The 15,016-nt window shown below is 47.8% G+C and overlaps 1 protein-coding gene across 1 annotated transcript in view; it reads right to left on the bottom strand.

Annotated features, from left to right (window-relative positions):
• Window positions 1–15,016, bottom strand: part of LPCAT1 (lysophosphatidylcholine acyltransferase 1) — a 42,903-nt gene that overhangs the window by 2,900 nt on the left and 24,987 nt on the right. Inside the window, exons 3-11 of the mRNA XM_090276248.1 lie at window positions 14,010–14,224; window positions 11,229–11,341; window positions 9,827–9,887; window positions 9,372–9,430; window positions 7,304–7,338; window positions 6,071–6,125; window positions 4,291–4,373; window positions 1,923–2,048; window positions 1,138–1,291 (exon numbers count right to left, since the gene is read on the bottom strand). Coding sequence (XP_090132374.1) covers window positions 1,138–1,291; window positions 1,923–2,048; window positions 4,291–4,373; window positions 6,071–6,125; window positions 7,304–7,338; window positions 9,372–9,430; window positions 9,827–9,887; window positions 11,229–11,341; window positions 14,010–14,224 — 901 coding nt within the window. The remainder of the gene's footprint in view (window positions 1–1,137; window positions 1,292–1,922; window positions 2,049–4,290; window positions 4,374–6,070; window positions 6,126–7,303; window positions 7,339–9,371; window positions 9,431–9,826; window positions 9,888–11,228; window positions 11,342–14,009; window positions 14,225–15,016) is intronic.

The following is a 15,016-nucleotide window of genomic DNA, read 5'->3' as shown; positions in this document are numbered from 1 at the left end:
CAGATGTCACCAGCTGAAGCCATGCTCCCTCTCAGATTTCAAACCTGCCATTGTTGTCAAAGTGCCCAAGTGAAGTAACAGAAATCCACATCCTGAACTCGTGTACAGCTGTCTTTACATCATGGAGACTCCCAGATGGGCCCACCTGCTCAATGGTACAGTGTGGTGCTGCATAACCAGCAAACTCACAAGGGTCTCCTGTGCCCAAATCACCCACCTGACTCTCCTGGTTCTACCATGCCTGACAACGCTGTGCCTTGTGGCCACCAAGAACATGCAACATTGTCACATGGATCATGCTGTGTTACCCACACAGAGCATACTATATTATACATACATGAAATTCTATGTGTTCACAAAGAACACATTGTTGTTCACATGCAACATGCTGCGCTGTTCACGCAGAACATACTATGTTGTTCACACAGAACATTCATAGCTGAAGGAGCCCTTCATATACACTGCATGACTGGCTCCTACAGGATGCACAGCACAGGTGTCTACCCTGTGACACAAATGTCTAAGACAAGCAGGCACGCCTGGTTCTGGTTAGCCATGGCAGCCTGACCTCCTGCTTCTATCTCCCACCCTCCTGAACCCTGAAAGGCCACCCACACATCTAGAGGTGCAGTGACGCGTGAACTCTGTGTTTAGCCAGCATGGGTGACCTGATTACAATGTACTTGGTGGACAGGGAAGGGTGTGCTGTCCCAGGGAGAGATCCCCAACCTCTAGACAGAGGGTCGATGGGGAACCTCTAAGCCAATCATCCAGGAAGAGGCCACTGTTCAAAAATTCTGAAGGTCTGGCTGAGCTGGGTCAGTGGAGGCCTCTGGGGAAGGAACACAGCAGGGGTCATAGGCCAACATCACTGTGTGACCTGATTTAAGGAAACCCAAACTATAGACATGTTTATCAGCAAACATGAATTTAACTGTCCATTTCCTTGTGCCTTTAAAGACATGGGAGAAAATACTCTAGAAGACAGGGTAGGCTGGTAGGATGGGGCCATTTAGGGGTGGTTTTCCCTCCTCTACTTCCAAAATTGTCTCAAGAATACTTACATTACAAGGAAAACTATACTTTGAGAAGTTGAAGGTTTTGCCACCCCCACCCCCCGCCAGGTGACAGTTCTACCTCATCAAACAGGGAAAACATGTCAGCCAGCATGTCTGAGACAGGGACTTCCAGGTACGCTGCAAACTCCGAGACATTGATCTTCCCTCCCCTCTTCATCCGAGCACTTTCCGCATATCTATCCAGATCTTTTTCAAGTTTTTCTGGTTTTAGGCTAAACAAAAAAAGAGAAAAAGGTTTATTTCAAGAAAATCACAGAATGCCAAAAACAGAAAGTTTACTGTTTAAAGACCCACCAAAATATCAAATTATTTATAGACTCAGCAGCTAGTTTTCAAGAAGAGGCTTCGAATAACTTGAAGGCATGCAATAAGTTTCATCTAAGCATCTGCATAAGCACTTACACCCTTGGCACAGCAGTCTGTAAACCAGGACGTCCTCTGGCATGGCTCCAGAGACAGCTGGCACCAACCATTAGGGGTTTTAAGACACTTACTTCCATGTGGATTGAAGTAAAAAACAAACAAAACAAAAACAAACAAACCACCAGCACTCCAACTCTCTCCTTGATCCCCTGTCCCGGGAGAGAGACGTCAGGCAGCCCTTGGGTACCGCTGTGAACTCCAGCTTGGGCACCAACACCTGCAGGGTAGAGGCCTCTGCAAGGTTCTGCCAGAAGTTTCTGGTCCAGTACAAAGCTTTTCTCTCACTGTTGACAAATACATCACCCCTGCCATATCATATCACACACTACAGCCCCAACACTTGTCACAGTTTCAAGGGAGTGTCTTGTCTAACTGTTCAAGAGTTAAAAAAGACAAAAGCAAAACAAAACAGGCACTCACCCCAGTCCCCTCACCAGTCTGGCAAATTCTAGAAGACAGGTGTCTGCAGGGAGACGAAGCTGTCCTTCCGCCAGGGCTAGCTGGCAATCCTCGAAGGTGTAGTCAGTTACGGAGACGCCAAGGGCCCTACGGCAGAGAGGAGGGCCCTGCCCGTGAGCGCCCCGCATGCCAGCTGCTCTGCTTCACAGGAGCTTCCCTGTGGTCTCTCTCAAGTCAGCTCTGATGGCGGAAATCCTGGCAGAGGCAATGCTGGCATGTGCATCCTGCATCCTGCTGTAAGCCCCCACAGTGCCCTCACCACACAGTGACTGTACATGAGGGGAGGACTCAGAACACCGAGATAAGCAGAAGGGTGACATGGAAAGTCCATGTTTAGCACTAAATGAAGTGCCTAATAGCTGATCCCAAATTTCAATTACTGGGAACCTGGGGCTGCCCTAAGCTTTGCCATTAGCTCAGTATTATCTTGGTTTGTGCCCCATGAGAAAACAAGCATGCATTTGGGCTTCAATGATAATGTTGCACCAGGGGGTGTTTGATGGAGAAGATGTAGTCTTTACACATGACCATGGATCACTTTTATCAGATTGGCACCGCCCTGAAGTTGGGGTGAGAGTCAGGACTGTGTCAGAATCCATGAAAAAAACAAACTTTTTCCTATTAAAAAAAATCAAGGTAGGAAATTTACCCAGTATAGAACACTAAACAGTCCCCCACCCTAATAACTGAATGGGTTTTAATCATTTGGATAAAAGTTCCTATTGCCATGAAAATAGTGTGCCATGATATGAGAAAGGAACAGTAGCTCTGACATTCCCCTCAACAAACTCAGGTAGAACCTTTTGGGGACAGAAGCCCGAATCGTATCAGCAGTGCCTCGGACTCTTCCACAGGAAGGCGGGGCAAGGCTGGCTCAGGGGCTGCCCATGGAGCCCTTGGGGATCCTGGCCCCACCCAGGTGCATTTGAAGGTGAGACTAAAGATGAGAGAGGTGACAATCCACTGAAATTCTGCAGCTGCTATGGCAAGAGGGTGTCCCATCGGTTTTCTGTCCTTTTCCATTAAATATATCACGATTCCCCTGTATTAATATAGGTAGTTTCTTTAGGATACGTTATCTTTAAAATTGTTAACAGTTAATTTATTTCAATGTGTACTAAGAATATTTATATCTATACGGCTAAGCCTGCAACTCCATGGATGGATATTATTTTTTTATCAAGACACCGAGGGAGAGTATCACTGAGTGCCCTGACTTCGCAAAAGTTGAGGGTCAGGTGCATCCTGGTGGCCAGTGTGTGACTGAGAGAGAGGGGGAGAAGGAGTTTCAGTGAGTGGTGCCCAAGGTGAGAGGGGCAGTGCTCCATTACAGCCTGTCTTAGCGCCCAACTTTCTGAGGAGCCTGTGGACAAAGGCTGAACACCCTGCTGAGTTTTAATTCACGCATGTTGAGGTGAGATGCATGACCTTGCCCAACAAGTCTCACAGAACGCATTCAAGTAGGGGTGCAATGTGTACACTGAGATGTTTTATTTTACAAGGTTAAGTCACATCGCTCAGCAAGAACAACTGTTAACACCCCCGATGCAGCTGCAGGGACCCGCACACCAGTGACACTCACTGTCAGAGCCACTGAACTGCTGAGCCTCCCCCAGGCACTGAGGCACGCCAAGTCAGAGGCAGCCTCTGCTGCCCTGGAATAGGAGAGGAGAGCAGGAACGGACGGACAGGAGGGACGAAGGCGGTTAGAGGGGATGGGATGTGAGCTGACACCACCACTACCTGGGACAAGCTGGGAACAGCGGGACACAGGAGGGGAGTGCAGTCCTGACTGCAGCATGGGTGCCACATCAGTGGGATGAGCTACCGTACAAAGCTGGGTGTACAATGACCACACTGAACTTGGTGAGATGGAGCAGGAACATTATAAACACTGCACACACAGATGGCCAGTGAGGCTTCGAGGACACTTCTGCTCAGACCCTGAAGCCTGCACAGACCAGTGCCCTCACCGATGGGTTTGCTGCTGGTCACTACCGGGGCGTCCACACATGTGGCACAAGGGTGACTGATGGGCACATTCAATATTTGTGAAATTAAGTGATGATTAAGCATCTTCCGAATATTCAACAAGCAGAAATGTCATCTGACAAAAACAGGAGATGTAAAGTGTATGCCCAAAAGGCACAGTCCATTGCTTGCTCACTAGCTTTCAAAGTACCTATTTTCCTAATGCTATTAGCTTTCTTATTTTTAGCAATGCTAAGGAGGAAAACAGTAGGAATAGAAGAGTCCTGAGTAATACTTGGGGAAGTCAAGGAGATTAGGGGGTCCAGGAGGAGGAGGAGGAGGAGGAAGGCACACTCACTCGGCCATGACGTGCCGCACGTTGCTAGCGTACAGGGCAGGGTCCTTCTTTTCCTCCTCCGAAGGGCTGTACACTGGAAGGAACTGAGCACATAGAGGAGGCTGTTACTTCCAAAGGATCACAAGACACCGACCTTACTGATGCCAGCCTTAAGTGACACTCGTGAGACTGACAAAAATGAAGATCTGTCTAAGTACTTTCCATTAGAATCATCTTCAAAGTGGCCATGTGTGCACATGCACACGTGCACATACATGCACATGTGTGGAAAACTCACAACTCGTCATTCCTCACTAAGAGCGTCCGCTCCCCCGACATGGAAGCTGTGGCCAGTGTACTGTATTTGTAATTTCACACAGGAGCTTAGTCTTTAGATATAAAAGAATTATGTACATGTGTGTTTTCACTTCTAAAGTTCTCAGTTTTGTGTTAAGGATAACATAACAATTTCTATCTAAAAGATAATTATTAGCTTTTTGACATCTACTGCATTTTGAGATTATAACAAGTTGTCCCATGTACATGTGGGCAACAGTTGCAGAACATTTTAAGTAAGTCCTACCATGCAGACAAGGCAAACAACCACCAATGAGCGCTTTTTCTTTAATACGAATATTTAAGAGTCCAGGAAAATCCTGAAACCCTATTCTCATCACATAATGCCAACATTTTGCTTACAGCTATATTTAAAAAAACCACGTAAATTGCAATAGTTCCTCACACTAGCATCAGCGTCCTGGAGGGGTAACACCAGGAAATACATTTAGAGGAATTCCACAAGCCACATAGCTTCTTTTCGATGCTTACAATTAGAAGCCAGGTCTGAAATAGAGCCGTTTCCACCAGCAGGTGAGTCACGTAAAATGTCCTAAGTAGAAGCCCTGCTACACTTGGACTCGGGCCAAGGCCCTTTCAGCTCAGTCCTGAGTATTAAGTGGCTTACATTCTACTGAAGTGAAAAACCTGGTGGAAAGCCAGCTCATCTGTAGTCAGTATTATGCTGCAAAATTTATCGGGAGGTAGTAAATTGCTTCATTAAATATTTAAGTTGCCTATAACTTATCCTTAATTTTCAGGCGCAGGAGTAGCCTGTTAATTCCCTTTTTAAGAAAATAAACTCTATTCTTCATTCATTCAGATAAAATTTACAAGCCGAACAAATATAAGTGTATTTAACTCAGCTGAGAGGATGGGTGTTGTAACTTTGTCTGAGACATCCAACGGGATGCAAACTGAAAGGCAGGCTACATGACCTGACCAAGTATCAAAGAGAGGATGACAGTATGACAAATTTAGCAGCTATGAATTCAGCAGTATTAGTATCAGGTAAAAATAAAAAACTTATTCATCGCATATGTATCAATTTTACATGCCCCTAAGCTGTGCTAACCATAAAAGAATGATGGGTTTAGCTTCCCTGTTGATTTAAAAAATTGTATCTGAATTGACTCAAAATCATTGAAGAGACACAGTGATTGATGCAAAAATACTGGGAAACACCTCTAAAGAGGGTGAGAAACGGGAAGAGTTCAGAGGCAGATGATATAATATTGTGTCTATACAGATATCAATGTAACATTGTATCTATACAGGCCCCAACATAACACTGTATAATACTATATCTATAGAGACACCTATATAACACTGTATCTATACAGACAACATAAGATTGTGTTACATTATGTTTGTATGGACACTAATATAACACTGAATCTATAAGAAACCTTGATACAATGTGTCTATAACCCCAACATAACATTGTGTAACACTATATACAAACCTCAATTTCGATTTGATTGTGAAACTGACACAGGGTGAGCCACAGGATTTCCAACCTTAAAAACAGATTTATAGCATTGGTTAAAAAATTCCATTTAGTTAAATTACTTCCAGTTCTGGAGCAAACGCTCCAAACTCCTTGCCCTGCAGAGGGCAGTACTGGGCAGTTAATTCTCCTTCAGGAGATGCATGCTGAAGCCTTCCTCAGCCTGAATCTGAACCTTGAAACACAGCAGCGTGAGACAAGGCCACATTTATTAAATAGCATTCTTCACTGTTCTTATTAAACACACCCATACCTGCAACTTTAGTTTGCACTGAAAACCACTATTTCTCAAGTTTGTCTTCCAGCTCAGGAGATCTCATTCACCTGTCCTCCCCCTGGTGACCCCTGGCAGCGCAGACTGGACAGGACCTAAGTCACGCCATCTCCAAGCCTGGCTCTCAGTTTCTGACCTCGGAACCAGCATTACCACACTTTCATTTGCTGGGGTTGGAAATGGGGAGTCATCCAGAATCCCCTGTCCCTGGACCTTTGCTCACTACCCCCCTGATACAGTCACCCTCTTAACTCTCTTACACACCCCATTTCTGCCTCATCACTGACAGCTCCAAGCCCAAGCCACCAGGACCCTAACGGAGCCCTTCCCAACTCTTCTCCCAGTTTCCACCTTGTTTCTCACCACCCACCCTCCACTCAGAAATGCAAAGACCACCACTCAGACATGCTCCCCCTCATGATACCTCCCCAGCATCTCATTCCAAACACCTTGGCAAGGCTTGGGGGGCCCTGGGTGGGCTCTTGCCTGGCCTCAGCACCCACCCTTCCATTTCCAAACACCAGCTCAAACGGCAGCACCCTGGAGGCCCAATGTGCCTGGAACCTCTGGGCCTTTCACCCCATAGCTGAGCAAGAGGAGGGCAGCCCCCGGGATGTCTGCTGTCTTTTCCAGGGAGAGGATGGTAATCGCTGAGCTGACAGACAAGGCAGGAAGAGAAGAGTTCTCATGATTATTTTCTTAACGGGGCTGAAGACAATTAACTAAAGTGCTGGAACCAGGGTGTGAGGATGGCCTGATTTTTACATTTAGTTTTCACTGTGGGCTGAACCTCACTGCTAATCAAATAGCAGCCGGTCACGTGTACAGGCTTCACATTTGCTAAAGTAACTGAAGTAACTGGAGCACGTTCCCAGGAGGACAGGACAAACGAGACAGCACAATGTCTGACTTACGCTCCGGGGCCTTGCCATGTCCACGTGATGGTGTCCTGGGGGCAAGAAATGAGTGGATGAAGCATGACTGGGAGTCAGGCACCAGAAATTCCTGTGGAGGCCACATGGGCTCCTCCCTCCTCAGGCACGCCCGCCCTTGTCCCTGCCCTCATCCTAGCCTTCCTCTGACCCCAGAGATGCTGGTCTCCCTATCCATCAAAGTCCACTCTGGGGCAAAGGAGAAGGTAGGTGCTCACCGCCTCTAGGTCCCTAGACCTCCCCCCAGAAACACTCCTTTCTCTTCCCACAGGTCCAAGGTCGCCACTTCCAACCTCCACCTGAGACCCTGGCCCAGCTCCCTTTTCCTGCCCGTCCCCTCTCAAGGTATCCCTGGCCACTTCAATGTATAGCGAGCAGTTCACCTTGTCCACGTGCTCCCTCAGACTTGCTCAGGCAGGCATTGTGAGCATGGCCTGCGACACCTGCCTGCCCATCACCATCACCCAGCCAAATTCCAACCCAGCACCCACCTGTACCCCCCCTCCAGTGGGTCATCCCCAGGCTGTGGAAGTAGAACAAGCAACTACAGGGCCCTGTCTCCTGCACCCCCGTGCCAGCCCAGGAGCCCATGGAGGCATTTCAGACCCTCTCCATCCTCAGTCTCAGCAGCCACACCAGCCATCTAGGTGGGGACACTAGATAACATGTGCCTGTTTCTACCCTGACACTGGGTCATCCACGGGGGCTTTTTCCTTCCACAGTCCTGACACCCCTGCACTCCCTCTCAGAGGCTCCCTGTCACCCATGCAGTCCCCTCTGCGCAGATAGCAGTGGGGCTGTTCCTGCAATTATGCAGCTGAACATGCGACAAGGGCCCACAAACAGGGCAAAACAGATGCTTCTCTGACACCTGAGCTTAATGCTTCCAGAACCCAGTAAGGAACCCTGCTTAAAATACATCATGGAGCAAACTTAAAAAATGAAAAATCTAGAATTCTATACATTGATGTCAGATTCTCAGAGAATGGTGAATAAATGCACCTCTTCAATTCCAGCTGAGCTGTGAGACTAATTTTATCTGTCAGTTTTGTGTGGTGATCAGTTCTGACTGACATTTATTTACTGGCCACTCAGACAGCCTCGACTGCACCTGTCCACACCTACAGGCACAGGTCCAGTGTACAAACCTCAGACCCTATCGGCCTGGTCCAGAAGCCTCTTGTACCCATAGACGTCACATGTAATTCTGCCATATCCATACCAGGGACTCGAGAGCCCACTGTGTCCTGACCTGTGCAGTTCCTCCTTTGATGTCATAAAGACACACTACAATGGACAGAAAGTAGATCCACTGCACATGTTCTCCATGGGGAACCACCCCAGTGCATCCAGCGCTCAGAGGAACCAGGACACGAGTGCGTGTGGACCTCTCTTGGCTGTGAGAGCTCTTTAGCTCATCAAGGCATGAGGAGCCCCCCAGACAGGGCTGCAGCAGCAGTGAGATACAGCTCGCATGGAAGGCAGGCCCACAGGGCATCTGGGAGGAAGGGACTGCATGGCTGCTTCACAGACGTGGACACAGAAGCCAGTGGGGCCCTGGCTGGAACCTGCTCTGAGGACTTGTCCAGGCTCTGCTCTTGAGCTGGGGGTCCCTCAAGATTGTTCAGGAGCTCTGAGCCCAAAACACCTTTTTTGTCCTTTTAGAACAAACAAAACATCTACACCCAATGTAGGCAAGATAAAGGCACACAGACCACAAAGTCACCTAAATCCTTTCTCTCCCATTGCCTCCAGCCTTTCAGAACTTTAGTGTTCTTAATTTAAAGTTTTCTTAGAGTGTGAACTGGACAGTCATAGTTGCTGATAACATCAGGTGGGGGCAGGGAAGGTGTTTCACATGAAAATGTCAGGATTGATCACGTGAGAGGAGGACTACCACTTCCTGACCTATGAAGGCAGGACCCCGTGCGTGAATACTGGGGAATATTCTGGAATACTGGGGTGGATTAGATACCTGGTGCATCCAAAGACTCACAGTTCTTACTTCCAGGCCATTCACCTTAACATAAATCCACAGGAGAAGACTCACCAGTTGATTTGGGTATCGCAAAACCACAGGTTGGACAGGAACTCCTGGGATAAAGGCACCTGCAGAAAAAAAGGACAAGGGAACACTGTCTTACTACCATGGCAGAATTACATGTGACATCAATGTGTACAAGAGGCTCTGGGCCAGGCCCATAGGGTCCAAGGTTTGCACACTGGACCCTGTGCCTGTATCTCTCACAATGGCCTCAGGATAAAACAAGACTTCCTGCCAGGCCTTCCTAGTCAGCTGCGACTCAGTGCCTAGAAGGTTTACTCCACGTCTGTGCTGGTGGAAACACTCAAGGAAATTCCAGGGTGGCAGCCCTACTGGTAAGAAGCAGATGGGAGCGTCTGCAGGCTGAGCTTCACTTTGGTGGGATAACTGGGAGGTACTGGTGGGAGCAAGGGTCTTCCCTACTTCTCAAAAAGAAAAAAAAAATTTAGAAAACTACATACCCGGTTTGAATGTAATTAGGCAAGTCCTGTTGGTACAAGTTCCCTCTGGGAAAATCATTATCTTGAAATAAAGAAAAAAAAGAAAATTAAAAAAGGAGTTCAGCAATAACGGGGCATAATTCAGAGTTCACAGGTGCCAATTTTCACAGTCTAATTCACTACTGAGGACATCATTTAGATACTTTAATTATTTTCAGTTGAACAAGCTGAAATGCATTATGGAAGCTTATGCTGATTTCCTTCCTAACTACGGGGTTTATTAAAATCTGGAAGCTATACAAACAGACAACAGCATGCACGTTCTCAGACCAGGGACTTGGAGACAGGTAACCGTGTCCCCTGCCTCCCAGCTGCCACAAGCACCAGACACAACTGCACAGAGCGAAATGTGAGTGGGGAGCAGGCGTCCCACAGGCAGAGCAGGACATGGGTGCACACCGATGAGAGACCTCAGCGAAAGGACTTGGGACTCGGGATGGCCCTCGGGGCAGTGGGGGTGCTGGCCCAGCAAGTGGAAGCACCAACAGAATCTGCAGTTCAGCAACACCTTCCCCGCTGGACTTCCCGTCACTGATTTGTATGACTTCCAGCAATGTAACGAGAACTTTCCCCACAGCTGAGAAACAGAGCCCATGTGAGTGCTTTCGATTCTTCAATTCTGGCTCCTGAAGAGAAGACCATCTCCAGGTGGCACTGAGTCAGCATGAGTCTGACCCAGGCACGCCTGAGGCTCAGGCAGTGAGCTGAAGGAGGAACAGGAATGACCTCTACTTATGGGGGTGGCAGCCACGGAATGGCTCTGAGTGGATGTCCACGGGCACAGGTGCCGAGAGCCAGCAACCCCACCCCTGCCCCCCGCAACAGTGTTTCCTGAGAAGCCAAAACCTGGAGTTCTGTGGGATTTCCAGCTTCTTAATGCTGGCTCAATCGAAAAAAAGAAAAGTACAGTATAGGTCAAACACATCCATGGCTAATACCAGCCAAGGCCAACGCCTCATGGCCTGGGTCAGGAGCCAGACACGTGACAGGTAGCTCAGCCAAGATGCTCAGAAGCAGCAGACAGACGTACCATTCAGACGTGAGATCATGCTGACCCCGGCGGACAGGTTAGCAACTCTTTCCGACTCAGAACTTATAACAAGATTTGTTGTTAATAAAGATGATTAGGGGAATTTGAAGTGCAGATCTGAATGGTTTCTCCTTATTTCTTTTAATTTTAAAATTCCAGAACCAAAAGTACCTGGTATTTAGTAGATTCTTAGATTTGTAGAGTCATCAAAAAATAAAAGGAAACGAAACACATCCAGCCCCCAGGGACGAGAAGTTCTAGCCTTTTTGCCCCAATCTTTATGTTCACATCGTTTGGAATAAATCTACTCAAATGTAAGCAGGGCTGCATTACCTGCGGCCACTTGCCATTCGACTGCGCCCGTCTCTTGATCTCCTCCACGGTCCTCCTGCGGGAATCCTGGTCTGACCGGGACACAAAGACTGGCCGTATGTACTTTATCAGAGCTGAAAGAGAAGGTGAGGTGTCGTGTAGGGGTGCACTGCTTTCACAGCAGCAGGACTGAGTGAGAGGCGAGACCCCCCCATGCACCCCAAGGGTTACACTACAGGGTGGGCGAGGATCCCTGCCTGACCACAAGGGAATTGGTAAAACACCAGAGCTTTCAATGAACTTAGACAACAGCATGAAGCCTTATAGCACGCAAGTCCCAAGGGAACACCAGGGAGTATCCACACAAAGTAAATCAGGGAAGAACAGAAGAGGCTGACCTGCCAGGGAGCAGAGAGCCTGTGTCACCATGCAAATAGAGGAGGGCATGGAGGCCATGGGCTCAAGAGTCAGAAGGCCCAGGGTACATGGCTCCTGTTGTGGGTTGAACTGTGTCCCTCAAAACAACAGGCTAATGTCCTAACCCCAGACACCTGTGACTATTACCTTATTTGGAAAGAAGGTGTTTGCAGATGTACTCAAGGTAAGGGGAGGTAGTGTGGACCGAAGTGGACCTTGACCAGTCACTGGGGGAGAACAGACACAGAGGGAGAGAACACCATGTGATGATGAAGGCAAAGACAGGAGTAACGTGACCATAGCCAAGGGACCTCAGGGAGTGCTGGGAGCTACAAGAAGCCAGAGGGAGGCCTGGGATGAGTTCTCCCTCAGAATCAGACCTGCCAACACCCTGATGTTGGATTTCTGGCTCCCAGAACTGGGAGAAAATAAGCTTCTGTTTTTAAGCTGCCAGTTTCTGGTGCTCTGTTGTGGCAGCCCTGGGACACTCACACAGCCTGACCTGCTGATGGCAGTCCTTTCGCAAGAGGATTAAATGTGGGACAATACGTCTTAGAAGAGAGAACTTTGAACCGACTTTAAAGTACTACTATCCTCAGTGAGAGCTTTCATTCTTGAGAAACGAGGTTGAGCTGGACGCCAAGGCAGCCAGTAATCAACCCTCCAAGGTGAGTGAGGTCGCCACACCCCCAGCTCTGTCCCAGAGCCCTTGCTGGGCCCAAGATTAGCTTCCAGCTCCTTTTCTGGGTATTTTCATTACTTGTAAGAAATAATATTATATGACTTCTTAGAGATATTCCAAACAATGATAAAACAATAAGAAAATAAAATTCTATCTAGTTGAGTCCATGGGGCTCATAACATCTAAGACACGTGGATCTTGGTGGTGCTCTTTTCCCGTGCTGTGAACACCTTGGTTTTTCACCCTTCTATAAACTTTCCTCCTTTCATGCCAATTATTCCTAACTGCTAAAATGACAATGTAAAAGAAGAGGATGGATGATGAAACTGCTTTCTGCAACTCACAAGAGGGTCCTCTCCAGATCAGACCAGACCCTAAGCTTGAACACCCAGCCTCCAGAACTATGAAAAATGAATGTCTGTTGTTTAACAGCTGCCCTGTTGTGGCCCTTGTGACAGTAGCCTGGACAGATGTCACCTGATCCACATACAATCAAGTCAACATTGGTAGCACCTATTTTGCCAAAAGTAGTAATACACTGGATCTTTTGCCAAAATGTTGAACTTATCAAAAAGGCAAAATAAAACCTACACAACAGTCTCTAATATAACACTCAAATGAGCACTAGTGTTATTAGGTGCCATGTGGAAACTCAGAGAAGGTGGATGAAGCGGGAGCCGGCGCCAGTGGATGCCCCTCTGTTTCCACATCCCTCACCCCAGCATCGCCTGCCTCTGCCTAGACCAGCCCTGCTCCAGAATCCAAGTGAAGCTGAGAAGGCAGAGAGGCTGGTGGGCGAGGAGGAGAGCAGAGGCAGGGCCGGGGCAGAGCAGCTGGAGAAGGAACCACGCAGAAGAGAGCCTGGCACAGGCTGGCCAACACTCCAAGGGGCACTCTGGATAGCACTCTGGCTGGGCAAGGGGGAGTTTTCGCCTGTGAAGTGAACGGACCACGTAGAGTACCCAGGATAGTTCCCACAATAATGGCGATTGCACTCAGTGGTGACCCCAAAAAGATGTGTCCATGTCCTAACCCCCAGAACCTATGTGGCATTTTTAAAAAAAGTATTTTCAGGTGTAATTAGGTGAGGATTTTGAGGTGAGATCACCCTGGATTATCCTATGACAAGTTTCTTTATAAGAGACACAGAGACATGAACACAGGGAGGGGCCAGGGGACAATGGAGACAGAGGCTGGAGTGACTCAACCACAAGCCCAAGGACACCTGCAGCACCAGGAGCTGGGAGCGGCAGGAAGGACCCTCTCCACACCGGAGTCCCATGGGAAGCTCAGTCTCAACACACCTTAACAGGGGTCTTCAGGCTCCAGAATGAGAGCACATGTTTCTGTTGTTTTAAGCCACCAGTTTTGGTAATCTGTCATGCAGTCTAAGGACATGCACATGCCTGGGTTTATGGTACAGTAACTAGTGCGCTGGGGTGGAGCTACTGAGCTGTTCCCAGACTTTTATACAGAATCTTCTGTGATAGAACTTGAAGAAGTACTTCAACGTGTTATAATATTTGAGGGCAATAGTGTGCTAATAAAAAAATGAAAACCACACTTACTGTTACAAAGGAGATCATAACAGGAAAAAAAACAAGGACACAAGGCCCAATGCCTATTTCATGTGGGAGTGACCTGCACCGACGAGCAGGTGGAGGGCTCCCTCACTCCAGTGGGCAGGGAGGGGTCTCACTCACTTCCCCATATGGGGATGTCTCTGCTCTCTGCCTTCATCACGATGGAGGACATGGTCATGGTGACAGGGATGGCATCAAAGTAGGAGGAGTGTGGTGCCAGGGTGAGGATGGCTGCTTCGGTGGGCAGGGCCTGCCGCCCCTTCACGGCCACCCGGTGGAAGCCACCGATGAACCACATGGTACGCATGATGGCCTTGAGCAGGAAGTCCACGACCCTGCAAAAGAATGTGCAAGTCAAATGGAGCCAAGTGGTGGGTCCCAGCCCCGCCCACCTCATCAGCCACATGCCAGTCACAAGGAGCCAGTCACACGGAGGCCAGTGATAGGGTTTCAGTGCTGACCTTGCTTAGTCACCCAGGGTCAACTCATACTTGCAAAAACTGAAACATCCCCCAAAGGGGGAAAAAGGTATTGTTCTACGTAAATGTGCAGTGGAATGTCTTCTTCATTAATTTATTCAAGAAAATGAAGGGCCAGCTCTGCTGCATCACTCAGCAGCTTTACGATAACACATGACCCAGGGATGTAACAGAACAGCACACAGGAGCCAGAATTACAGATGCTGACACCTTAAATGTCAGAAAGATATTTATAAGCATTTCAAGTATATAAATAATTTTAAATGATCAAACATCAAAATACCCAATATACATATTAAAGTATGACCCAGAGCTGAGATTAGCAGAAGAGACCTGCCATGTAAACTTCCCAATCTTATCTCCTGCATGTTGTCTGAGGTTCCTGGAATCAGATGTCATGTTATTAAAATAAGCCTTTTCTGGATGTAATTAGATAAATAATAAATTTGGAAGATAAAGTAAAAATCAGCCTAGATCAACTAAATTTGTTTCCTATTTATTTATTTTAAAATATATGAGAATTTAGGCATTTAAATCTGTATATTCCCTTTCATGGTAACCTCTGACAGCGACAAACAAGGTCACTATTCAACATGTCACTGAAGCCACATGCAGGTGAATGGCCTGGCGAGTGGGCCACCATGGCTG

Source organism: Furipterus horrens, unplaced genomic scaffold, assembly GCF_987537825.1.
Source record: "Furipterus horrens unplaced genomic scaffold, mFurHor1.1.pri manual_scaffold_5, whole genome shotgun sequence".
NCBI lineage: Eukaryota > Metazoa > Chordata > Mammalia > Chiroptera > Furipteridae > Furipterus > Furipterus horrens.
Note: the sequence above shows the minus strand (reverse complement) of the source record. Positions and strands in the feature narration are given on the sequence as shown.